Source organism: Monodelphis domestica, chromosome 2, assembly GCF_027887165.1.
Source record: "Monodelphis domestica isolate mMonDom1 chromosome 2, mMonDom1.pri, whole genome shotgun sequence".
In the NCBI taxonomy this organism is placed as follows: Eukaryota; Metazoa; Chordata; class Mammalia; order Didelphimorphia; family Didelphidae; genus Monodelphis; species Monodelphis domestica.
Genome location: NC_077228.1, coordinates 275,027,545 through 275,054,442, shown reverse-complemented (window position 1 = coordinate 275,054,442; position 26,898 = coordinate 275,027,545). Strand labels below are relative to the sequence as shown.

The 26,898-nt window shown below is 42.8% G+C and overlaps 1 protein-coding gene across 4 annotated transcripts in view; it reads left to right on the top strand.

The window, feature by feature from the left end:
* Window positions 1-26,898, top strand: part of CPNE5 (copine 5) — a 203,236-nt gene that overhangs the window by 114,779 nt on the left and 61,559 nt on the right. For all 4 annotated transcript variants that reach the window (XM_056818145.1, XM_056818148.1, XM_056818146.1 and 1 more), the window contains 2 exons: window positions 7,111-7,214; window positions 12,586-12,690. In XM_056818145.1, coding sequence (XP_056674123.1) covers window positions 7,111-7,214; window positions 12,586-12,690 — 209 coding nt within the window. The remainder of the gene's footprint in view (window positions 1-7,110; window positions 7,215-12,585; window positions 12,691-26,898) is intronic.

Here is a 26,898-nt window from a genome sequence, read left to right as displayed (position 1 = left end):
GAGGTTAAGTAATTTGCCCAAAATTATATAGCAAGGGAGCCTGTTTGGTGTCATGGAATGGTTGGTGCTGGATTTGAACCTGGTTTGTAGCTTGTTACCTGAGAGACTTCTGGCAAATCATTTATCCTCTTCAGTGTCACATTTTGAGCACAAGAGATTGGAAGAATGCTGGAGCCACAGACAGAAATAGTGATAATAAACTTAGGGAGAAAGATCGTGAATTTGAATTTGGGCATTTTGAGTTTGAATGCCCATGGCACTAACAGGAAAGAGATTTCCAATGGGCAATTGCAGATATAGGTCTGGACCTCAAAAGAGAGATGAGGGCTGGATAAAAGAATGAATAAATGAATGAATGTAAAGCATCTTGTGAAATGAGCCCGAGTTGTGTTTGTAAAGCATTAGATAGATAATCATGAGCTCTTATGATAAGCAAGTAATGACAGGATTGGGATCTAGAGCTAGAAGGGACTTCAGAGGTCCCACAGACAGTGACATGTTAGAGCCAACTCCAGCAGTTCTCATTTACATTTACATCTAGAAATGGGAAAATGTCACAGATCAAGTCTTGATTTATTGTTTTGTTGATTGCTTAGATTCAAGAAGGCGATGGAGAAAATGTTAATGTTGAAAATTAAATTTAAAAGTAGAAGCTAGATGGCAAAATGGATAGAGTGCTGGGCCTGGAGTCAGCAATACTCATCTTCTTGAGTTCAAATCTGGCCTCAGACACTTACTAGATGTGTTTGATCCTGGGCAAGTCACTTAACCCTGTTTGCCTCAATTTCCTTATTCATAAAATGAGAATAATAGTAGTACCTACCTCCCAGGTACATTCCTAGATGTGTGACTCTAGGCAAGTCACTTAACCTTGTTTACATTAGTCTTTTTCTTTTCTTTTTAAATATTTTACCATGTTTACATGATTAATTTTATTTCCCTCCCCTCTTCCCTTCCCCTTCTCCCAGAGCCAACAAGCAATTCCACTGGGGTGGACAAATGTTATCACTTGATACCTATTTCCATATTATTCATCTTTGCTATAGAGCATATATCAGTTTTCTTATTTGTGAAATGAGGATAATAGTAGTACCTACCTCCCAGGCACTTACTAGCTGTGTGTGACCATGGGCAAGTCACTTAACCCTGGTTGCCTCGGTTTCCTTATCTATACAATGAGGATAATAGCATATTCACCTCCCAAGCTCTTACTAGCTATGTGACCCTAGGCAAGTCACTTTACCCTGGTTGCCTCAGTTTCCTCATATGTCAAATGAGCTGAAGAAGGAAATGTTAACTCATTCCAGTATCTTTGCCGAGGAAACCCCAAATGAGCTCCCAAAGAGTCGGACACAACTGAAATGAATGAAAATAACAACAAAATGAGCCAGTTTCTACAGTGACTATTTTCATTCCTGATAATCCTAAGATTCCTGGGATCCTAAGAGACTAAAGGATTTACCTGAGGTCATACAGTTAGTAGGTGTCCCGGGTGACTTGAACTCAGAATTTCCCAAGTGCGGAAGTGGATCTATCCATTCTGCCATACTGCCTCTAATCAGAAGATACTGGATTAATCTAGCCCTTCCTCAGTGATTAAGGTCATCGTTCAAGTGCTGTCAGCCTTGACTGAGTTGCTTACATTGATTGCTTCTGCCCTCTTACCCCATTTAAATGGTCCCAGGTTGCCGGGGTCTCTATATCACTTCTACTGCTCAGAATAGATTTCCTGTGCCCTCCCTCCTTGGCAGGCTGTCAGCTGTCACTCCTCACTGCTGTTGGGGTTCCTGTCTGTAGCAACCCCTCCTCCAACACAAGGGCTAAAAACAGTTCTGTATTTTGCTTCCTACTCGAGATGTGTGAACTTTAATGCACATGTTCTGTGATCTCTGGTTCGGCTGCCAAGCCAGCTCCCCATGCTCCTGGGTTTCCAGCTCTGCTCCAGATGGCTAGGCTGGCCAGGTAATAAGAAGAATGATTGTTTAAAGCCCACAGAACCCCGAGCTGGAAGGGACCTCTGAGAACAGCGTGTGGAACTTTACAGCTGATAAAGCACTTTTCTGCATTTGATCTTTGTTCATTTATTTGACATTTGTTAGACATATATTAGGCTCTTACTGTGAGCAGAGAACTCTGGGAGGCATAGAAGGAGGTACGGTCCCTACCCCGATGGAATTTACAGCCTAGGAAGAGGCAAAGCCCAAAACAAGCGACTGTTATGTACAGAGATGACATGATAAGGAGCATTTGATTTAATTGAGCTTTATGTGATGGCCAATGAGGTAGGAGTCATAACAGGAGAGTTTTTAAAGCCAAAGGAGGTATCCAGGTGGAGGGGGATGTGAGGCAAAGTCAAAAGCTATGGGGAAGTCAAGGAAGATGAAGACTGAACAACAGCTTTGTACGTGAGAAGCTACTGTAATAAGAATAACAACAGGAGCAGCTGGGTGGCTCAATGGATTGAGAGCCAGGGCTAGAGATGGGGGTCCTGGGTTCAAATGTGATCTCAGACACTTATTAGCTATGTGCCTCTGGGTCAGTCACTTCACCCTGTTGGCCTCAGTTTCCTCATCTGTAAGATGAGCTGGAGAAGGAAATGGCAAACCACTTCAATATCTTTGCCAAGAAAATCACAAATAGGGTTATGGAGAGTCAGGAACTGCTGATATGACTGAACAACAAAGAAATTGATGAAGAAAATGTTAATAATGCAGATTATGTTTGTGTATCCAATATAGTTTTTTAAAAGAGCTAGTTAAATATTAACAAACATACCACTGGACTAAGTCACTGTTTTGCACTTGGCAGTCTTCTCGGTTACAGCCTAGGTAAGTCTCAGATTAGAGAGGCCATGCTGGCAGAGTGCATAGAGTATTAGACTTTAAATTATTCAGAAGACATGCATTCAAATGCCATCTCAGCAGCCTACTTACTTTCCTCTCTGATCCTTAATTTCCCATCCTCATTTTACTTATTTTTTAAAACCCTTATCTTCAGTCTTAGAATCAGTATAGTGTATTGGTTTCAAGGCAGAAGAACGGTAAGAGCTAGGCAATGGAGGTCAAGTGACTTGCCCAGGGTCACACAGCTGGGAAGTGTCTGAGGACAGATTTGAACCCAGGATTTCCCATCTCTAGGCCTGGCTTTCAATCCACTTAGCTACCTGGTTTTCTCATTTTTAAAACATGGGGGTAAAATACTTCTAGTCCCCATATCAAGGGGCTGTTGTGAGTAACCAATGAGATAATGTATGCGAAGCACCATATAAATGTCAGCTTTTATTATCCTCATCAGGAAATGTCTCACAGGAAGGATAGCTCCCCCCTACCAGGAGATGCCTTCTCTGTCAAGCGTGGGATGATAACATCTTGAGTTTCCTATTGAGAGAAAAGTCTGGTTTAGGCAAGGGAAAGGACATGGATCAGTTCAGATCTTGCCCAGTTGTAGAATTCTGGAATTCTATGAGATTCTGTTCAGTTCAATTCTGGTAGAATATAAGCTCTTCGAAGGCAACAACAAGTTTCTTTTTTTTTTTTTGGTTCCAACATGAAGGGTGGCTAAATGGCATAATGGATAGAGTGCTGGTCCTGGAGGCAGAAGGGCCTGAGTTCAAATTGAGTTAGCCTCAGTTTCCTCATTTGGCAAATCATTTGAGTATCTTAGCCAAATAAACCCCAAATACAGTAACAAAGAGTTGGACAAGAGTAAAAAACCCCCAAATTTTGATGATAACTTCCATTTTTATTACTGTTTTAGGCTTGCAAAGGATTTGACTCAAATAAATTCTATGAGGTGGGTAGTACATGAGTTACCACCCCCATTCTATAGATTAGTAAACTGAGACCCAGAGAGGTTAAGTCAAACATTGATGGCCATATAGCTATTAAGTGGCAGAAATGGGACTTGATCCCAGGTCTTTTGACCCCAGATCTAGGGCTTTCCATGACAACACGTTGCTCCTCATTGGACTTGTGACCCAAAGTGGATGCTTAGTAAATGCTTGCTGAATTGAACAAAATAGATGGAGAAACAACCCAAGGGCATGCTTAAGATAGTGGTTGAGCTGAAAGTTTGAATAGAAGAAAAACAATAGATGAAGGATATACCACATTGCTTTCATTGGGCTTGTAGCCTAGTGGGCAAATGTAACATACACATGTAACACGTATGCAACACACATATGTTCTCAAAGAAATCCTCCATCAGGACCTGATAAAGTATATTAAGGCAGTGCAAAGAAGGTGTTGTGTGAGATCCAAGGGGCACAACCTGAGCAAAGGAATGAAGATGGAAGAGTGAAATGAATTCTGAGAAGCAGCATTGTGCTGTGGATTCTGGGATCAGAGGATCTGGGTTTGAGTCCTGACTCTTTAACTTCCTGTCTATATGACCCTTTTCCCTCTACACTTCAGATTCTTCCTCTGTCAACTGAGGAGGCTGCACTAGTTTGAACCCTGGGGTCTCCTCCATCTCTAAGCCTATGATCCTAAAATCTAGTTCTGGGAATCCATAGTGCTAGAATGGAAGATCTTCCAATGAAAAAAAAGGTTAGAGACTTTCATTTTTGTCCTTGGATTTCCATTGCTAGCACAGTGTGTAGCACCTGTTGGAGGTGGGTTTTGTTTTTTTGGGGATGTGGAATGTGAATGAGACCCAATGAGAAAATTCCTTCTACCAGTGTAGATCGGAAGAACAGCCCTGCCTCTGAAATGGACAATTTAGAGAGTTGCCAGGAGCAACTAAATTGTTATTTGGTCCTTTTTAGGCTTGTCTGAATCTTTGTAACCCCATTTGGGGTTTTCTTTGGAAAGATCCTGGACTCCCCAATTGACAAATAGTCAAAGGATATGAATAAACAGTTTTCAGATAAAGAAGTCAAAACTATTTATAATCATTTGAAAAAAATGTTCTAAATCCTTCTTGATTAGAGAAATGCAAATTAATACAGCTCTGAGGTACCACCGAACACCTATCAGATTGGCTAATATGACAGCAAAGGAAAGTGACTAATGTTGGAGGGAGTATGGCAAAGTTGGGACACTAATGCATTGCAGGTAGGGCTGTGAACTGATCCAACCATTCTGGAGGGCAATTTAGAACCATGCCCAATGTGTATTACCCTTTGATCCAGTAATACCACTACTAAGTCTATGTCCCAAGGAGATAAAAAAAAAAAAAAGGAAAAGGACCTAGTTGTAAAAAAATACTTATAGCTGCTCTATTTGTGGTAGTAAAGAACTGGAAATTATGGGGATGCCCATTAATTGGGGAATGGTTGAACAAGTTGTGATACATGTTGGTGAAGGAATACTATTGTGCTATAAGGAATGATGAACAGGATGTTTTCAGAAAGAGCCGGAAAGATCTGCATGAACTGATGCAGAGTGAAATAAGCAGAACCAGGAGACTAGCAAGCAATATTGTGAAATGATCAACTGTGATAGACTTAGCTACTCTCAGAAATGCAATAATCCAGGACAATTCTGAGGGACTTATGACAAAGAAGACTACCATCCATTTCCAGAGAAAGAACCGGTTGGAGTAGGAATGCAGATGGAAAAAATGATTTTTCACTTTAGTTTATTTGGGGTTTTGCTTGGGGTTTTTGTTTTATATGATTATTCTCTTACAAAAATGAACAATATGGAAATGGTTATGCATGTTAAGAGGGGAGGGAAGGAAAAGAGGGAGGGAGACAATTTGAATAATATAATTTTGGAAAATTTATGTGGAAATTTTTTATTACATGTTATTGGTAAAATAAAATATCTTCATAATAATAAAAAAGAAAGATTCTGGGGTGGTTTGCCATTTTCTTCTCCAACTCATTTTAAAGATAGGAAACTGAGCAAACAGGGTGAAAGTGGCTAGTGAGTATTTGAGGACAGATTTGAACATAGGAAGATGAGGCTTCCTGATTGAGAGATTTAATGATTTGCTCAGAGTCATAGAGCCAGGATGGGTCAAATATGGGACCTGAGCAGAAGTTTTCCTAACTTTATCCACTATGTATCACACTAACCCATACTTACTGAATGAATTAATAGTTTTCTCTACTTCCAAAAATTAGCCCTTCACTGTTTTTAATTGTTTAAAACCCATACCTTATGTTTTAGTATTTATTTTAAGATAGAAGAACATCAAGGGTTAGGCAATTGGGGTTAAGTGACTTGCTCAAGGGTCACACAGCTAGGAAGTATCTGAGGTCAAATTTGAACCCAGGACCTCCTGACTCCAGGGCTGGTGCTCTAGCCACTGTGCTACCTAACTGCCCCACTCTTCATTGCCTTTAGGGGTCAAATGATGGATAGAGTGCCAAAATAGGAGCCAGGAAGAGCTGGCTGCACTGTATGAACCTAGATAAAAAAAAATCTAAGCCTCAGTTTCCTCATCTGTGAAATAACGAGGTTGGATTTGATGGCCTCTCTCAGTTCTAAATCTATGCCTTTGTACTGAATGCTTCACATGTCTGGAATAATAACAATAGCTAATTTTTATATTTATATAATACTTTATGATTTATAAAGCACTTTATAATCCTCATAATAACCCTGGGAAGTAGGGGTTTTTTACATTTTACAGTTGAGAAAACTAATATTAAATGAATTTTAAAAATCTTAAAAGCAAATCCTGATTTATGGATAAGGAAAATAAGGTCCAGAAAACTAAAAATGACTTGTCTAAGGGCACATAGTAAGGTATTGACAGAACTAGGATTCAAACTCAAAATTAAGGCTTAAAAAAATAATTCTTACCTTACATCTTAGAATCAATACTGTGTACTGGTTCTAAGGCAGAAGAGCAGTAAGAGCTAGGCAAATAGGCACCAAGTGACTTGCCCAGGCTCTCACAGCTAGAAAGTGTCTCAGGCTAGAATTGAACCCAGGACCTCCCACCTTTAAGCCTGGCTCTCTAGCTACCGAGCCACCTAACCATCCCCAAAGTTAACACTTTTTAAAAAATTAAAGGTATCCTTTGACAGTTATGCTGCTGAACCTTGGTTTCAGCTGTAGGCTTTCTCCAGGGCTCTGACAATTTTTTTCTGTGGGGAATGGACCAGATCATTGCTTTCTCTCTCTTCATCCCGAATATCTTCCTCTGTCCCCACAGGATGTAGCCACAATGCAGTTCTGTGCCAACAAGCTGGACAAGAAGGATTTCTTTGGTAAATCGGATCCCTTCCTGGTGTTCTACAGAAGCAACGAGGATGGAACGTAAGTTTCTTTCCAGCCTTTTTTTTTTACCCATTTATGCCTTCCTCCTTTCCCCCTGGAGTGGGTCTAGTTCTGGTGGCACCACAAACCCTAGGCATTCCTATTCCTGGGACTCCATCTCTGTAGTGGGCAAAGGGAGGGTTTGTTTCAGGGCAGTTGAGACCTTGTTGTTCTCCAGCTGTTTCCAGTTGGGTTTGACTCTTCAGAGCCCCATTTGGGATTTTCTTGGCAGAGACACTGAAGCGGTTGGCCATTTCCCTCTTCAACTCATTTTATAGATGAGGAAACTGAGGCAAACAGGGTGGAGTGACTTGCCCAGGGTCACATAGTTAGGAAGTATTTAAAGTCAAACATAAATCCAGGACCTCCTGTCTCTAAACCTGGCTCTTTATCCATTTAGCCACCTAATTGCACTGCCCCCCACACTAATCTGGGTTTTACTTAGCAAAGATACTAGAGTGGTTTGTTATTTCCTTCTCCAGTTCATTTGACAGATGAGGAAACTGAGGTAAATAGGGTGACGTGACTTGCCCAGGATCACACAGCTAATAAGTGTATGAAGCTAGATTTTAGCTCATGAAGATAAAAATTCTCAAGTCCAAGCCTCATGCTTTATCTACTGTGCCACCCAGCTGTTCATAAGTCTCACTAGTAGTAAGTGGCAAAGCTTGGATTCAAACTCAGATCCTCAGATTCCAAATCTGATATTCTTTTCATTGCATTATTCAGTCTCCACCCCCTCATTATACATTACTGCCTTCCTGAGTTTGACTAGAATATATAGTTCAATAGATAGAATGTTGGACATGGAATCAGGAAGACCCTAGTTAATATCCAAACAGACACTATCCATGAGACTGTGGGCAAATCATTTAACTTTTCTCAGCCTCAGTTACACCATCTGTAAAATGGGATGATAATTGCACAGGGTTGTGGGTGAGGAGCGAATGAATTAGTGTTGCAAACCTTAAAGTGCCATTTGAATTCTAGCTGCTATTATTAAAAGGGGGCCCATGTCTAATGTCCCTCTCAGCTGAAAATTATATGATTCTGTGTAGGGGGAGCCCAGGTGTGTTTCACTTTAAAAGATAAAAAAGCCGGTTTTAAAATATGAACTTCCCAAAACGGCGAAACCAGTGGGTGCTTATTTGCATTACAAAGGGATTCTTTGGTTCACCAAAGGAACTCACTGTAGGATTCCTTGAAATGATTCTTATTGACTTGAATTTGTAGAGAAAAAATATACCAAAGTGGTTTAAAAATATTGTTCAATATGCAAAAATTCATCCTGCACCCACAATGAAAAGAAAGCAAAAGTCAGGTAGACCTGTGATGAGCTCTGGGTCTGGTGGGCCCCAGGGAGGTAGCATGGCACTGGCCAGCATATACTAACCAGTCAAGTGTGGAGAACCACTGTGGGTTCTTGAGCAAAGGAGTGACAGGATGAAAACAGCATTTGAGGAAGATTATTTTGACAGTGTGTGTAGGATGGATCGGAGGGGGGAGGGACTCGTGACAGGGAGAGAGCAGGTAGGAGGCTGTTGCAGCAATCCAAGCGTGATGTGATGAAGGTCTGGATAAGGGTGGTAGAGAGTGGTGAAAAGTGGTGGTGGTGGGGAAAACAGAGACAGAGAGAGAAAGAAACAGAAGAGGGGGGGAAGAAATAGAAAGAAAAAAGAGAATGAGAAAAAGAGGAAAATAGAGAGAGAGAATGGGAGAGAGAGAGAGAGAGAGAGAGAGAGAGAGAGAGAGAGAGAGAGAGAGAGAGAGAGAGAGAGAGAGTCTGAAAGGAAGAAGTTAAAGAGACCTTCCAAATGTTTGAACCTGAGGGACCCCATATGTAGTATTGATGATGACAATGGAAAATTCATGGGTGAAGAGGAGAAGTTTACTTTAATTTTTTTATTGATGTCTTTTGTTTTTTCTTTCTCCTTCATTTTGGGATATATCACTTCTTCCTCCCCAACCTACCCTTTCTTGATGACTCCCCACAAAAGAAGTTAAAAAGAAAGGGAAAAACAATGTAGCTCAGCAAAACTAACAAAGATATTTCCTGAGTCTGACAGTCTATACTCATAGTCCCCCATTTCTGCAAAGAATGGAGGAAGGAATGTTTTTCATTTATCCTCAGGGCCAGACTTGGGATTTAGAATTTAGATCATTGATTTTTTTGTTTTGTTTTGTTTTTGTTCCATTTCCATTATTGCAGTCACCATGATGCAGTTTTCCTAGCTCTATTTCTTTCCCTTTTGCATCAGTTCATATATCTTCCGAGACTTTTTCAATTTTTTTATTGAGTAGTCATCATTTCCAGTCATATCCCAGCCTATTCCTGTTTGTTTCTTTATTCTGGAACAGGGTTTGGTTTTTTTGATACTCAATGTTTAAAGCAGACAGTTTAGGAAACCCAGGAAAGGTGCCTCCTTATTAGCTGCAGTGAAATGTAAAATCCTGGTGCCCCAGAGCTGATGGGGATGAGAGAGAGAGAGACAGCCACAGACACAGAGAGACACAGAGACAGAGAGACAGAGACAGAGAAAGATAGAGAGACAGAAACAAAGAGACAAAGAGAGACAGAGACAGAAACAGAGACAGAGAGAAAGATCAAGATAGAGACAGAGAGAGATAGAAATATCTAAGACTAAGGAGAGCAGAAGCCAGAGATGAAGGTTGATAGTTGTTCCTCTACGGGTGGGAGCTGGAATTACAACAGCCAATTGTTGATCCTTCCATTTCAAAGAGGACCAGTGACATCATAGGGTGATGTCTTGACTTGCTCATGAACTCATTGTGGAAGGAGAGATGGTAGAAAGAGGGCAAAAAGCCTTGGACTTGTGGTAACTCCCTGTTATATGGACAGCAGAATAGAGAATAAAGGAGAAGGGATGAAAGAGCAACAAATGAGATGGGAAGGAAAGGCAGAACAAATCCTTGAGATAGAGAGTTTCAGGAAGGAGTAAATGATGGATAGCATCAAAGTCTTCAGAGGGACTGTGGTGAATGAGAAATGAGGGGAGAGCATTAAAGATACCATCAGGAGAGATGGGTAAGGAACAGAGAGTCAGGAAGCCTTGGGTACAGATTCTGCCTCTGAAACATACTGATTGTGTGACCTTGGACAATTCAACCTTTCCTTGTCCTTGAGAAGTTTCTAAAGCTAGGATTGTGGAAATGGTGAGAGCTATAGTGGTACTTTGGATTTCCCTAATATCAGTGAAATCACAAATATAGTCTAAAAAAATTGATTGAGAATTGGAAAGACCAGTGAGTTTGGTTCAATGGTTCCCATTTCTTTTTTAAATCTGAGAACCCCTTTCTTTTATTTTTTTTAATACTCTTATCTTCTGTCTTAGTGTCAATTCTAGGCAAATGGGTCATATAGTTAGGAAATATCTGAGGCCAGGTTTGAACCCAAGTCTTCCTGACTCCAGGCTTGGCACTATATCCATTGTGTTACCTAACTGCCATTGAGAATCCTTTTCAGAAACCATAGACTGTATTGTGACCCCCCTGAGTAATTTACTATATTAATCATAACACTTTTTACATTTAATGGCTTAGGGGGCCATTAAATTTTTTAGCTCCAAAACAGGGATTGGAGAACCACAAAATGGGAATTCCTCATCTGGTCTGCCCCAGATACAAAAGGATTCCTCACTAGAACATATATGACAAGGGCTTGCTGGTTGTCTAGACTCTTCTTAGAAACCTGTGATGAGACAGTGAGTACAGGACCTAGAGGTGGCAGGAACTTTAGAGACCATTTAATCTACTCATGTCTTCTTGACCATCCTAGCAGCTGAATGTTCATAATCCATCCTTAGACACTTACTGCTGTAAGTAATCTGTCTTCCTCAGTTTCTTCAATTTTAAAAAGGGAATAATAACAATATCAACCCCTCAAGATCAAATGAGATGATATTTGCAAAGTACCTAGCACTGTGCCTGGAACATAGTAGATTCTTAATAAACATTTACACCCTTTCCCTCTCATTCTTCAAATGAGGAAACTTAGACCCAGCGAGTTTAAGCGATTTGCCCCAGTCACATGGGTAGTGAATGATAAAGAGTAAGATTTGAACTTAGGTCCTGGAGGTTCCAAATCCAGTTCTTTTCCCACTAAAATGAGCTGGAGAAGGAAAGGAAGCATCTTTGTCAAGAAAGCCCCAAAAGGGGTCACAAAGAGTTGGACACGACTAAACAGAAACCTAACAACACTTTTATAGAGGAGCTCTAGATTTGGAGTCAGAAGATCTATATTTAAATCCTGGTTTTGTTTAGCCAGCTGTATGCCCTCAGACAAGCCAGTTTTTTCCTGTGGGCCTCAGTTTCCATCTGTAAAAAATATAGGGGGGGTGGATTAATTGATTTCTAAATTCTCGTTTAGCTCCAAATTCTATGATTTGCCTTACTCAGGACCTCCTTTAATAGAAATGGGAATTTCCATTCTCTGTCTTGCCATTGGCCCTGGGGTCAGCCCTCCCTCTGCTCCTCCCTTTTAGCTGCATACTTGAGTGGGTGGGTGATAGACACAGAGAAAAGGAATGGTGAGATGTGATGACAGTCATGACATTTTGACTAGGAAATTTCCTAAGAATAAATGGCAGTCTGTGTGGGCCCGGGCAGATCACATTGGAAATACACGTGTGACCTTTCCAACTGTGACATACACAGGGATGTGGCCTCTGTAGGCTCAGGGAAGAAGTGGTTGGTTCCTTCCCTCCCCTCTTGACCTTATATCTCTCCTCCTTCCCTCTTTTTAAAAAATTTTATTCCCCTGCTCCCTCCCCTCTTGACTTTATATGTCTCCTCCCCTCCCTTCTTTCTTGACTCTAACCCCCCTGCTCCCTCCCTCCCTTCTTGACTTTATCCTCCTGCTCTCTCTCTTCTTGATTTTATCCCCTTGCTCCCTCCTTTCCTTCTTGACTTTATATCCATGCTCCCTCCTTCCCTTTTTTGACTCTATCACCCCCATGCTCCCTCCTTTCCTTCTTGACTTTATATCCATGCTCCCTCCTTCCCTTTTTTGACTCTATTGCCCCCATGCTCCCTCCTTCCCCCCCTTTTTTACCGTATCCCTCCTGATCCCTCCCTCCATTCTTGGCTCTATACCCCTACTCTTTTCCACTCCCAATCCTGACTTTATCACCCTGTACCTTGCTCCTTTTTCCTTGTCCATCCATATAACAGAACAGATACCATGTGGATGGCATCCACTTCATGGATGGGCTGGAAATAGGGATGGGTGAAGCAGGGCTCTTGGAGATGGCTCTGTCTAGGGTGGAGGGCAGATAAGGGGGCTGGACTGGGAGTACTTGGGGAAAGTACATGCTATGTAACTTGATGTTCTGGACCTCTTCCCCTTCATTAGGTTCACCATCTGTCACAAGACAGAAGTCATGAAGAACACTCTGAATCCTGTGTGGCAAACGTTCTCCATTCCTGTGAGAGCCCTCTGCAATGGAGACTATGATCGGTGAGATTAGAAATGCTCCCTTTCTTCTTCCAACCCCATCCCTACCCAGGTGATATGACTCAAATTGGGGAGCTCAGGATCTCTTCCCAAACCCAGCTTCTCCCCACTTCTTTCTGACCCTTCCCTTTCCTCCCATTTCCACCAACTCCATTTCACCTTCTCCAATGATAATCTCTCCCTTCTTCCATTCCCAGTGGCCCTTCCACCTTGACACAATTGGGATAAACTACTCTTCCAGGTGGAGGTCATCTGGAAAAACCAGAGGTCCACATTTGGGATCTTGGGCTACCTTGGCTTCAAATGAGAAGCCCCTGTCCTCTCCTAAACCACAAGGACCCACTGGAATGTAAGCTCTTAGAGAGCAAGGTCCAGGATTTTGACTTTCTTTGTACCTTCAGCACTTACAGTTGTTGGCACATAGTATGTGCTTTATTTAAGTGACTGACCAAGATCTTGGGGTCTTAGAGGCAGGAAATCAGAGAGAGAGCCTCCTCCAAGTTCCCTCTCTGATGGACATTCCCTCGCCACCAAGAGATGTGCCAGAGATGAAGAAGAGAGGAGCGGAAGGGAGAGGGGCACAGGGAATCAACCAATCATAAATCAGCAAGTATTTATTAAGTGCCTCATAGTTACAGGGCTAGAGATAAGGGTTATTGTTCTATAATTTCATCAGCATATCAGCCTTCCAGAGGAGGAAACTACTTATGCAGGTCAACACGTTCTAAATGTTGATGTTGTTCAGTCTTTTCAGTCATGTCCAACTCTTCATGACCTTGTCTGAGGTTTTCTTGGCAAAGATACTGGAGTGGTTTGCCATTTCCTTCTCCAACTCATTTGACAGATGAGAAAACTGAGGCCAGCAGGGATAAGGGACTTGCCCTGGATCACCCAGCTAGTGAGTGTCTGAGGCTGGATTTGAACTCAGAAAGATGAGTTTTCCTGATTCCAAGCCCTGCACTCTACCCACTGAGGCACCTGGCTGTCCTTTCTAATTTTAGAGTTGCCTAGAACACTGAGAAATTAGTCGACTTGCCTTGTTTAGGTTCAAGCCAGAGGAGGGACTTGAACTCAGGTCTTTCTTGCTTTGAGGCCAGATTTCTATCTGCTACACTGTCTACAAAGACAAAAGTGATTCAATCCCATACAAATATATACAACCTATTCAAGAGTCAGAGAATCTCAGAGTTGAAAGGGACTTCAGAAGCCTTCTAATACAACAATTCCTTTAGTCATCTGTCTTCCATTTTGGAACAACTAAGATTTAGTCCTATTGCACTGGAACAAAATTTGAGATGTAAGGGGGATCTTGGAAGCCTCCTAGTTCCACCTGCTTATTTTACAGATTAGTAAACTAAAGCTAAGAGAAGTTAAGTGATTGCCCCAAAATCGTGTGATTTTAGGGACAGGTATTTAGGGACAGAATCAAGATTCTTCTGTCTCTAAATTCAGCAATCTTTCCCACTATACCATGCTGTTGTCTCAAGTCTGAGCTCAATGATCTGATCATGGTCCTCTGGGCTCCACTCCACAGAACCATAGATTGATTGACTTGACTTTTTTTTTTTTAACTCTTCAGTAATGTTTTATTTTTTCTCAATTACACGTAAAAACAATTTAAATTTTTACATAAAACATGGAATCTTTTTCTTGACATTTTGAGTTCCAAATTCTCTTCCTCCCTCCCTCCTTCCTCTGCCTCCCCATCCCCTGAGGAAATAATTGGATATTGGTTTTATATGTGCTATCACACAAAACATACTTCCATATTCATCATGTTGTGGAAGAAGACCCATTTTAAAAAAACCAGGAAGAAAATAGAGTGAAAAATGGTCTCCTTTGATCTGCCTTCAGGCTCCATCAGTCCTTCCTCTGGAAGTGGAGAGCATTTTTCAACTTGAGTCCTTCAGGATTGTCCTGGATCATTGTATTGCTGAGAAGAGCCAAGTCCTTCACAGTTGATCATTCCACATTATTGCTGTTACTGTGCACAGTGGTCTCCTGGTTCTGCTTATTTCACTCTGCATCAGTTCGTGTACACAATCTGACTGTTAAGGCTGGAAAGGACCTTAGTCTAGACCTCATTTTACAGAACAGGACAGAATTTCAGAGGAGAAATGATTTGTACAACATCTCCCAGTGAATCATGGTTGAGCTATAATTAGAACTATTTGGTCTGGGCTTTGGGGTCTTGTTTACACTCTGGGGCCAGTCTGTGGCAGAATTAAAGGAGGCTTTCATGAGCATGAGCAAAGGATCTCAGGACCTGGGAGTTGAAAGGGAATTTAATTCTTAACTGCAGAGAAATTCCTTCTATAAAATCTACTCCACAGCTAGATGGTACAGTAGATGGAACCCTGGGACTGCTAGTCAGGAAAACTCGAGTTTATCTTCAGACACTAGTTGTGGGGCCCTAGGCAAGTCATTTAACCTCTATCTGCCTCAGTTTCCTCAACTAAAAATGGGGATAATGATAACATGTACATACAAAGAGATCAAGTGAAATAATATTGTAAAATGTTTGTTTTGCACAGTGCTGGTCTCAGTGCTAAAGTAGGGACTTAATAAATACCTACACAGTTTAAAAGTGCTTTTTATATTATCTGCCCTGTGAGGGTGAGAGCAGAAACAGGAGGCAGCATGATACAGTGAAAAGAGGATTGGCTGAGAAATTGGATGACCTTGTAGCCACAGTTCAAATCTCACCTCCATCACGACCTGTGCGTGTTTGTTGTTCCATCACGTCTGGCTTTTTGTGATTTGCAAAACATCACACAATGAATCACAGTGGAGCTATAATTAAAACTCATTTAGGATTTTCTTGGCAGAGATACTAGAGTGGTTTGCCATTTTCTTTTTCAGTTTATTTTATAGATGAAGAAACTGAGGGCTACAGGGTAAAGTGACTTGCCCGGAGTCACATAGCTAGGAAGTATCTGAGGCCAGGTTTGAACTCAGGAGGATGAGTCCTTCTGACCCCCAGCCTGGCACTCTATCCTCTGTGTCCCCTTGGGTGCCTGTTAGAGGTCATATAATCCAAATCTCTCATTTTACAAATGAAGAAACTGAGGTCCATGGATGTAACGTGGCTTTCCTAAGATCATATAGGTGTTAAATGGTAGAATTGGGCTTCAAAACCAAGTCCTCTGGTGCCAAACCCAGTGATCTTTTTGTTGTGCCACCCTCATTCTTGTGAGGAATCACGGGATAATATGTATGAGTGTGCTTTGGGAGGCATGAACTGCTTGGTGGTGTTCTTGCTTATTATTCCACCATCTGACCAGAACTCTTTCTCAATCCTAGATTTTTTGGAATCTTAGAATTTATAGAAGCTTAGTGATAGAAAAAACATTACAAGGGTAGCTCGGTAGCTCAGTGGGTAGATAGAGTGCCAGGCTTGGAGTCTGGAGAACCTGGTTTCAAATGTGGCCCCAGATACTTTCTAGCTGTGTGATCCTGGGCAAGTCACTTAACACCAATTGCCTAGCTCTTACTCTTTTGTCTTAGAGTTGTTACTAAGATACAAAGTAAAGATTTTTTAAAAAGGACATTATGGATCATCTGTTCAAACCCCTCACCTGAAACACAAATGGCCTCAAAAAAGATAGAAGTATAGCATTGAAAGGACTATCTTCTATGTATAAAATCAGGGAGTTGGTCTAGTTGGCCTCTTATTTTCTTCTATGTCTAGATCTATGAATCTATGGAATTTCCCATAGAGCACTGTATGACCGTGTTTGTTTACCCATCAAGAACCAAAACAAAACCACCCAGACTTGAAGAAAGTGCTCTGAGATGCCTCCCAAGACCGAGAGTTTCCCTTACAGGCAAATGGCCTATTGTGTTGGGCAGGCTGACCATACTGAAGTCTCTCCCACAGAAAAATGTCCCATCTTTTCTCTGAGTCCCCCTTTCCTCAACTCTAAAATTGATGTTCTGGATTCTCTTTAAATCTTATGGGCAATGAGACTCTTTGGGTCTCTGATTTCTCATCTGTAAAACGAAGGCACTGGATGAGATGGTTGCTAAGGGTCCTCTTAGATCTCCTATGAATGTTGGGTGCCCAGGTTTTCAAGATTGACGTGGTCATCATCTAATCAATCAACAAACATTTATTAAGTGTCTACTTTATGCCAAGAACTATGCTAAATTTTGGCACAAAAGACAGTTCTTGCCCTCAAGAAGCTTATAATTTTTTCTTTGATTATTAATACATTGGTTTATTTTGCTTAGTTTTTTTTTTCATTATAAAAGGTAGGGTGGGGTAATTGGAAGGTGATGGCAATGTAAAAAAATTCATTGGGGCAGCTGGATTGAGAGTCAGGTCTAGAGATGGGAGGTCCTGGGTTCAAATGTGACCTCAGGCACTTCCTAGCTGTGTGACCCTGGGTAAGTCACTTAACCCCCATTGCCTAGCCCTTATCCACTTTTCTGTCTTGGAATGAATACATAGTATTGATTTCAAGATGGAAGGCAAGGGTTTAAAAATAAAATAAAAAATTTAAAAATTCATCAATAAAATGTTAAAAAGAGAAAGTACGAGGAAGAAAAGGGCTGGGAAGAAGTAGGATTAAACTATATGAGAAGCATAGTATGTGGAGAGGTAGAAGACGCTTATAATCTTTTAAAATAAGTTTTTAATTATATTTTTCTAGACTACATGAGATGCAATTTAATAATTGTTTTCTGACATTCTGAGATCCATTTTCTCTCTCTCCCTTCTCCTTTATCTCCCCTCCCTGATATGGAAGGCATTAAGTTATATGCATGCTAGTGTGAAAGAAAGAAGAAAGAGAGAAAAAAACAATTTAGCAAAACTAACCTACTGGTCAACTGAGGCACAGCCAATGGATGTTTATTTAAACCCCTATTGTTTGAAGAGCACAAGGATGGGTTCTTGGGGAGAGTGTTTGGATGTTCTATCCATTCAGGTCTCGTGGATCGTGGAAGTCGGGGTGGGAGAAGACATGGACACATGGAACTATGATAAACAATAGCTCAGTGGATCAGAGACGGGCAAACCAAGGTGCTGTGTGAGGTTCAAGGGAAAGGGGCTGCCTTATAGAGAAGGGGGGTTCTCCTGAGATTCTTCTCTGTATATAGCTGGTAGGTATACATTAATGTTCATATCATCTCTCCTGTTAGAATGGAAGCTTCAAGAGGGCAAGGATGCTTTTTCACTTTTTCTTTATTTCCTCTAATACTTAGCATAGTGCCTTGTACTTTGTTGTTGTTGTTGTTCAGTTGTTTCAATTGTGTCTGACTCTCTGTGACCCCCATTTGGGGTTTTCTTGCCAAAGATCCTGGAATGACTGGAATGATACTGGAATGATACTGGCAAACCACGTCCTTCTGCAGCTCATTTTTCAGATGAGGAAACTGAGGCAAACAGGGTGGAGTGACTTGCCCAGCGTCACACAGCTAGTGAATGTCTGAAGTTAGATTATCTGTCTAACTTCAAGTCTATTGACTCTCTAGGCGATTTAAACCCAAGCACTCTGATTCCAAATCTGCTGCTCTTTCCACAATACCCCACTGTTTCTTTGACATTCTATGGTTCCACTCAATTCCATAAGTATTTATTTTTAAAACCTTACATTCTGTCTTAGAATCAATATGTATATTAGTTCTAAGGCAGAGTGGTAAGGGCTAGGCAGTGGGGGTTCAGTGACTTGCCCAGGGTCACAAGCTAGGTCAAATTTGAACCCAGGACCTCCCATCTCTGGGCCTGGCTCTCCATCCACTGAGCCACCCAGCTGCCCCCTCCATAAGCTTTTATTAAATGCCTATTATGTGCCAGGCACTGTGCTAGGTGATAAGAACACAAAGACCAATTGGAAATGGTACCTGCCCTCAAGGAGATTACATTTTGGGAGGAGGGGAGTAGAGGTGGGGACAACAGACAGATAAGTGAATGTGAAATGTGTAAAAAGTAAATATAAGATGATCGGAGAGCAGGGGAAAGAGAATAGGAACGGGGGCAGGGGCAGCAATCAGAAAAGACCAGCAGGAGGTGCTCAGCCTTTGTCTAAAATAGCCACTTTCCCAGGCTCCATTCTCTCTCTCCTCCTTGCCCCATGAATGATGGAGCTCCTGGAGCTGGCTTGAGATCTTGGTCATTGGTACAGACTTCTCGGGAATCTCCTGTGGAGACCATTTATGAGAGGCCCCACTCGTGGGGAAAGGCTGTGTCTTCAGTCTTAGCCTCGGGCCAGAGAGGCACTAGATGGAGGTCGCTGGAGGACCCAGTAGTCTCATCACCCACAAGGCAGATGGGCGGGATTCATTTTTGTTTTTGCCTGTTCTAGAAACTATCTACCAAGTCAGGGAAGGGCTAGACTCTGTGCTGGCAGAGGTGCTACCCACACGGATGACATCATGGATCGTGGAAATAATAAAGCAATAAGACATGAAATGTCACCTGAAAGAAATGAAGTTCTAAGCCAGCATTGCTTATAAATGCTTCATCTTTTGGGAAAAGCTTTACCAAGGTTGAATTGGGAAGCCAGATGTTCTTAAGTCTTCGAGAGCTGTACAACCTGTCACAGGAGGGACTTCAGAGTCCACCTGCTACAACTGGCACCAGCACCAATCCCCTCGTAGAAAGAACATTGGCTTGGGGGGGGGTCAGAGGTCCTGGGTTCAAATCCTGGCTTTGATACTTATTACTTCTGTGGTCTTTGGCACTGACCATGACCCTAAATGGATGGCCCATTATGTACTTGTAAGTCTCCCACTTCAATGACTGTGTTGTTATTTTTCCATTGTGCCTGACTCTTCATGACTCCCTTTGGGGTTATCTTGGTAAAGACACTGGAGTGGTTTGCCATTTTCTTCTCCAGCTCATTTTACAGATGAGGAAACTGAGGCTAACAGTGTTAAGTGACTTGTCCAGGGTCACACAGATAGTAATATTTGAACTCAGAAAGAGTCTTCCTAACTCCAGGCTTAGCATTCCTCAACCACCTTAATGCCAAGAGACAAAGGGCTTATTTCTTGATCAGTTTTCTGAAGTCATGGTTGGCTACTGAATCTTTCTTGGCCTCAGTTTCCTTAGCTATAAAATGGAGGGACTGAATCAGATGATCTCTGGGGGAGGACTGGGGACAGCTGGGTGGCTCAGTGGATTGAGAGCCAGGTCCAGAGATGGGAGGTACTGGGTTCAAATTTGACCTCAGACACTACCCAGCTGTGTGACCCTGGGCAAGTCACTTAATCCCCATTGCCTAGCCCTTACTCATCTTCTGCCTTGGGACCAATACATAGTACAGTATTGATTCTAAGGCAAAGGTAAGGGTTTTTAAATGACCTCTTGGGTCACTTTCAGTTCTAAAACTTTGATCCTAAAATCCTTGACAAATTGCCATCCAACTTCTCAAATACCTCCCATGATGGGGACCTCACTACCTACTGAGACAGCTCATTCCACTTTTGAATAGCTCTAATTGTTAGGAAGTTTTTCCTCCTAGTTAGATAAAATTTGCCTCCTCAGGAAAAATTCTGCCCTTTGTTCCTAGTTTTGTCTTCTGGGACCAGCAGAACAAGTTTAGTCTTTCTTCCACATGACAGCCCTTCTTATACTTTGAGACATCTATCATATGCCATTCCCTAGAGCCCCCCAAATTAGCACGGTGTCATGGAAAGGTGGCTGGATTTAGAGCCGGGAGAATCCTCATTGTACCTGTGTGACCTTACATAAGTTATCTGACCTCTCTGGTTAAGTTTCTCATCTGTGAAATGGGTTGGGGAGAGGGGTCTGGACTAGATGACTTCAAAGGTCCCTTCCAGCTCCCAGATCTTCTTTTCCCAGCTAAAGTCCCTCAGTTCCTTCCACAGATCCTTCTGTGGATGTCCTCAGCCTTGTACACACATGCCCTTTCTAACAAGAGAGGCCCAGGACAGGGCACAGCATTTCTTTTTCTTTTTTAAACACTTACCTTCTGTCTTAGCTTTGATTCTAAGTATTGGTTCCAAGGCACAAGACTGGTAAGGACTAGGGAATGGGACTTGCCCAGGGTCACACAGCTAGGAAGTGTCTGAGGCTAGTTTTGAACCTGAGACCTCCCAACTCCAGGCCTGGTTCTCTATCCACTGAACCACCTAGAACATGGCATTCTAAGCCTGGTCTGACCAAACTTCATTACTGCTCTAGACTCAAAGTGGGAGCCAATGAAAGAGCCAATGAAGCTTCCGTTCTCTTTCTCACCACACCAGGGCAGGTATTCTTATTCTTAGAAAAAGGTCACTTAGGTCATCAGAATAAGCAGCAAAAGTCTTAAAGGACCTTTGAACCCCACAGAGAATTTCCAGTTCATCTGGAAATGCACCTGGGCAGGCAGGTAGCACAGTGTATCCTGTAGGCCTGGAATCAGGAGTTCCTGGGTTCAAATCTGACCTTGGACTCTTCCTAGCTGTGTGACCCAGGACAAATCACTTAACTTCAGTTGCCTGACCCTTGACCTGTCTTGGAATGGATACTTTATGTATCCAGTCAAGAACCAAAGATAGGAAGGAAGGAGGGAAGGAGGGAGGGAGGGAAAGAAGGAGGGAGGGAAGAAAAGAAAGAAAGAAAGAAAGAAAGAAAGAAAGAAAGAAAGAAAGAAAGAAAGAAAGAAAGAAAGAAAGAAAGAAAGAAAGAAAGAAAGAAAGAAAGAAAGAAAGAAAGAAAGAAAGAAAGAAAGAGGGAAGAAAGAAAAGAAAGAAAGGGGGAAGAAAGGAAAGGGAAGAAGATGGACAAAGAAAATAAAGAAAAAAGGAAGGAAGAGAAAGGAAAAAGGAAGACAAAAGAAAGAAAATAAGAAAGGAGGAAGGAAAGAAGGAAGACAAAGAAAATAAGAAAGACAGGAAGGAAGAAAGGAAGACAGAAGGAAGGAGGGAGGGAGGAAGGAAGAGAAAGGAAGAAGGAAAGAAGGAAGACAGAAAGAAAGGAAGAAAAAAGACAGGAAGAAGTAAGGAAAACAGGAAGGAAGGAAGAAAGGAAGGCAGAAAGAAAGAGAGAAGAAAGAAGAAATGTGGTTATTGCTTAAGAAAGAAGAGCTTATTTGAATGAAGAAATCATCTCTAGTAGACTAGAGTCATGGGATGGAGGATTTTAGGATCTGTGCTCAGCATGCACTGTGATCATGGTAAGAGCCTCTCATTAACTTTCCATTGTCCCTGTTGTCTTAAAGGGTCACACCCACAAACACAAACACACACAAGTGTGAGTATGTAATAAGGTTCCCAGGATTTTCTTCTTTCTTTGGTAAACAAATGTTTTATTAATTTTCTTTTCCTTCTCCATATCCTTGTCACTTCCCAATGTCTTCCTCACCTCCCATCACTCCCTTGACAAATAAGAACAGCCAGACAAAACAAAGCAGCACGCTGGTCATGCCCTAAATGTAGGTACCACCACTTCACTGTCTTCTGAAGTCATGCTTGCTCACTATGTTCATCAGAATCTTGAAATCCTCCAGGGTTTTCTTTCCTAGGCCACTTTGATCATCTTGCAAATTGTTCTCCCAGTTCTCCTTTCTTCCCTCTGCATCTGTCCATACAAGTCTTCCAGGCTGTTATCCTGAAGGAGAGTCTCAGATTGACTAATCAGGGTGAAGATATCTTGAAAGCTCAAACAGAAGAGTTTGCTGTTGTTGTTTAGTCATGTTCGACTCTTCCTGACCCAATTTAGGGTTTTCTTGGCAAAAATACTAGAGTGGTTTGCCATTTCCTTTTCCAATTCATTTGAGAGATGAGGAAACTGAGGCAAAAAGGGTGACGTGACTTGCCCAGGGGTACACAGCTAATGGTTTGCCATTTCTTCTCCAACTCATTTGATAGATGAGGAAACTGAGGCCAACAGGTTGAAGTGACTCATTCAGAGTCACATAGCTAAAGTGTCTGAGGTTGGATTTAAACTCAGGTCTTCCTGACTCTAGGCCTGGCACTCTTATCCCCTGTGCCACTGAGCATCCCTATGATTCTAGGGTCAATCAAAGGGCCAGATTTGAACTCATAAAGACTCATCTTCCTGACTCCAGGCTTGGTGCCACCTAACTGCCCTTGGAAGATTGAGTGAATAGAGAAAAGGAAAGAAGATAGAGAAAGGGGAAGGACAGAATAGGGGTTATGGGTTATAAGACTACTTTAAAAAAGAATTAAATTCTGGGAGCAGAAGAGGTCCCTTTCACTGACTACATCTCCAGAATTTCTTTGCCTTTGGTTCCCATCAAAGTTATAATTTTTTTTAAGGTTTTGAGGTTCGTTAAGCATTTTAGACATTACCTGTAACCTCCCTGGATGTCAGTTTTGTTATTATAAAATGGGAAGTCTGTACTAGATGGCTTCTACCTCTAGGACTCTATGATCATTCATTCCTCACAGCAACCTCTTATTATTATTATCCCTATTTTATAGATAGGGAAACTGAGTCTCAAAGGCCACCAAGCTATTGTGTCTGAAACAGATCTTCCTGACTCCAAGTCCACTTCCCTATATTGCCTTTGTGTCCCGACACACGTGTGTGAATGCAAATATATGAAAGGTGGCTCCATGGCACCCCCAGCCTTGGGTCTGGGAAAAACTGTGATGTTGGCAGGTTCTCTTTGGCACTCTCCCACCTCCCTGATTTGTGATCCCCGGCCATGACCTTCCAAAATCTGGTGTGCTACAGCAGAAAAGTCAGCTTGCTTTCTGACCCAGTCTGGCCCCTGATAAATGGTTCCCTCCCTGGAAGCCAACGATAAAGCCGGTCCTGGACAGATCCAAAAAGAAAAGAACTGGAAGCCATCCAACCCAGTCAGGATGTAGCAGCCTCTGAGGGCTCCCCAGGCCCTGTGCCTGGTTGAGAACATAATCTAACAGGCTTGTGACCAGTCAGTCGTCTAGCTCTTGGCCTGTGTTTATATTTGTGATTCTTACTGCCAAACACACTTTGTGGGATGGAGAATGATGGTAGAAAGATTGCTTTTAGGGCTCACTGGGCTGAGCTGGGGAGGACATTGGCCAGTTCTGGATTGTGGAAGATAGCCATATTAGCAGGTGGCTGAGAGGACAGTGCACTGAGTTTGATATCAGGAAGACTCATCTTTGTAAGTTCAAATCTGGCCTCAGATACTTATTAACTATGTGACCCAGGACAAGTCACTTTACCCTATTTGCCTCAGTTTCCTCATCTGTAAAATTAGCTAGAGAAGGAAATGGCAAACCACTCCAATATCTCTGCCAAGAAAACCCCAAATGGGGTCACATAAAGTCACACACAACTAAACAACAACAGAAATCTGTGTGATTATACGCAAGTCTTTTAATTTTGCTGAGTTCCATTTTCTGCATCTCTAAACGAGGGAGGTTGGAGTAACTGGCCTCTAAGGTTCCTTCTGAAGCTAGAATTATGATATATGAAAATGTGGATATGCCCCACAGAGAAATTGGAGGGAGGTATAATTTACAGAATTCTTTAAATGGCCTTCCCCTCTCCATCTTGAACATTTAAAACAGGAGTGAATTTTTTTAAAATTTCATTTACATTCAACTTCTCGTAAACATTATTATTAACCCAGATGTGAGATTTCATGGGCATAAGGGACTCCTGTTGAGGAAATTCCTTCCATCAAATGCAAAGAAGCACCTGCTCTGCAATTCAAGAGAGATGCCTGGGGGAACACAGAACTAGCCTGTCAAAAAATAAAGTCAGGAAGCTGTGTCTAGCTAGCTCTCTGCTGTTTCTCCCTGCAGTATTGACTTCCTAGAGAGGATGAGCTATCTCAGTGGCTGTCACTTTGCAAATACCCCATGTCCTTTCTCTCTCCTCTTCCCTACCCTACTTGGCAAAAGGGCAAAGATGTCTCAAGGGAAGAATCAGGTCCCCAGATGGGCAGTGTTGTCAGGATGGGGCAGTTCCCTCATTTGGCTAAACGAGGTAAAATGGGGAGGGAAGATGAGACCACTGGCACCTTCTCCTCCCAAAGAAGGAATAATCTGGCCTCCCTGGCCCATGCCACTATTCAAGAGGTAATTCTGCTCCAGCCTATTGGCCATTAATACATGCTTTAGTGCCCAAGGACTCATGGCTATTTCCTCTTGGAGGATGAATTCTAGACCTGATGATGATGCTTTCATGAGAGAAAAGCTGAGTGTAATAGTGGTGGTGGTGGTGGGGAAACCTGTGGGTCATTGGCTCTGATAAACAATGCTATTGTGCTGGACTGCACACTCTCTCTGGGGCCTGAAGCTTGGGGGTCTCCAGAAAGAAGGGAAACCAGCCTGACCCTGCCTAGGCACAAGCCTTGTGTCCTCCAGTCTTTGGATCTCTGTGTCTCTTCTGTGTCTTCTGTGTCTCTCTCCTAGCTTCCCGCCTTATCCTTCTCCCCCTGGAGTATAGTAAAGGGGACCCCTAGAGTAGGAAGACCAGGGTTCAAATTCTACCTCTAACTATTTACTACCTGCATGATGCTTGGCAAGTCACTCATTTCCCATCTATAACATGAAGGATGAGCTTCTAAGGTCCCATCTAGCTTTAAATATATAATCCTAACCTCTCCCCCCCACCCCTTCCCTGGCTTCTTCCTCTCCCTTCTCCCCTGATTTCCCCCTTTTTACTTTCCCCCTCTATCCTCTGACTTTGATTTCCCTCCCTGGGCTTTCCCCCTTATCTCCCGTCCAGACCTCATCCCCTTTCCCTTCCCCCTCCCCCTCCCTCTCCTTTCTGTGCCCCCATCCCCGACAACTTCCCCTCCCCCTCCCAGCATCTCCCCCCTGGGACCTCTCCCCCCTCCCTGGCCCCTTCCCTCCATGCCCCTCCTCCTCACACCCATTTTTCTCTGGCTGAGGTCCAAATGGGCCTCTCCTTTCCCTCCCTCATTAATCCTGATGGCCCCTGGCGCCAGACAAGAAACATAAAGGGTTAAAATGGAAACCCAAACTGTCCCAAGGGAGGGGTGGGCTGGGCCTGCCTCTCAATCCGCCTGGCTCTCCCCAGCTCTGCCTGTTGCCATGGAAACGCCAGCTAAAAATAAAATGGTCTCCAAACGCAGAGCCCCATGCTTGGAGTCAAAACAGACTAATTAAAGCAACCGAGGCTAAAACGTAAAGATAATTACAAACTCACTCCTGGAGCCAGCCTGGCAAGTTGTGTGTGTGTGTGTGTGTGTGTGTGTGTGTGTGTGTGTGTGTGTGTGTGTGTGTGTGTGTGTGTGTCTCTGTCTGTGTGTGTGTCTGTCTGTCTGTGTGTCTGTCTGTGTGTCTGTGTGTCTGTGTCTGTGTCTGTGTCTCTGTGTGTCTGTGTGTGTGTCTGTGTTTAACTCAAAAGCAAGGGATCCCTGGCCATGGGGTCCCCATCCCTGGAATCCCTGGGAACCCCACCTCGAAGGAACCAGCGCTCTCCTGCCTCTCAGATCTAAGAACCCTTTTTCTGATCCCTAATTCACCCCCGCCCCAAATCCACAGAATTGGAGTCACCCAAGAGAGATTGGAAACCTGGTCCGGGTCATCTCCAGCTAGGTGACTTGGGGGAAGTCTCCTAACACTTTCCGGTCCTCCTTTTCTTTCCAGGTTAAAAATGACGATAGTAATCCTTGATCTTTGATATTCCTGAACCCAAGAAACCCAGAATTCCCATCGTGGAGATTCCCCCCTCCCTTCCTGCCCATTTCTCGGGGCTCCGGTGGCCCTACTCGCTGAGAAACCGGAAGATCTCTGCCCTTGGGAACCGCATCCCAGTGATCTCGGAGAGTCCGGTTTCTCTTGGAATCCCTCCTACCCATGGAAGGCTTGGGAATCCTGGGATCCCCTCGACCCTCTCCTCCTCCTCCTGGTGCATTCCAGGAAGGGATCCCAGCTTCCTTCTTAAAGGGCTGGTCCCTGGGGCAATTGCAAACAAACAAACAAAATACCGGCCTCAAATGAGCTCTTTTGGTTTGGGTTTTATTTTATTTCTTGTTTGAGGCAGACGCTGCTCCTTCCTCTGCCTAGACTGCTCCCAGTTTTGCTGATGGTCCCACCCTTCCCTCTAGGGACCAAGGATGGGAGCTGCATGGTGGACACCATGTTCCTCCTGTACCAAAGACTCACGATTTAATGTTGACAAAGTGCTTTTCTCCCCTTAAGCCTTGAGAGCTGTGTAGTCTCATTAAGTCCATTTGGACCTAGGAGGAAACTGAGGGCCAAAGTTCAGTCAACAACGCTGGGGACAGAAAGAAAGCCAAAGACACAGAACCGGTCCCTGGTCTCACA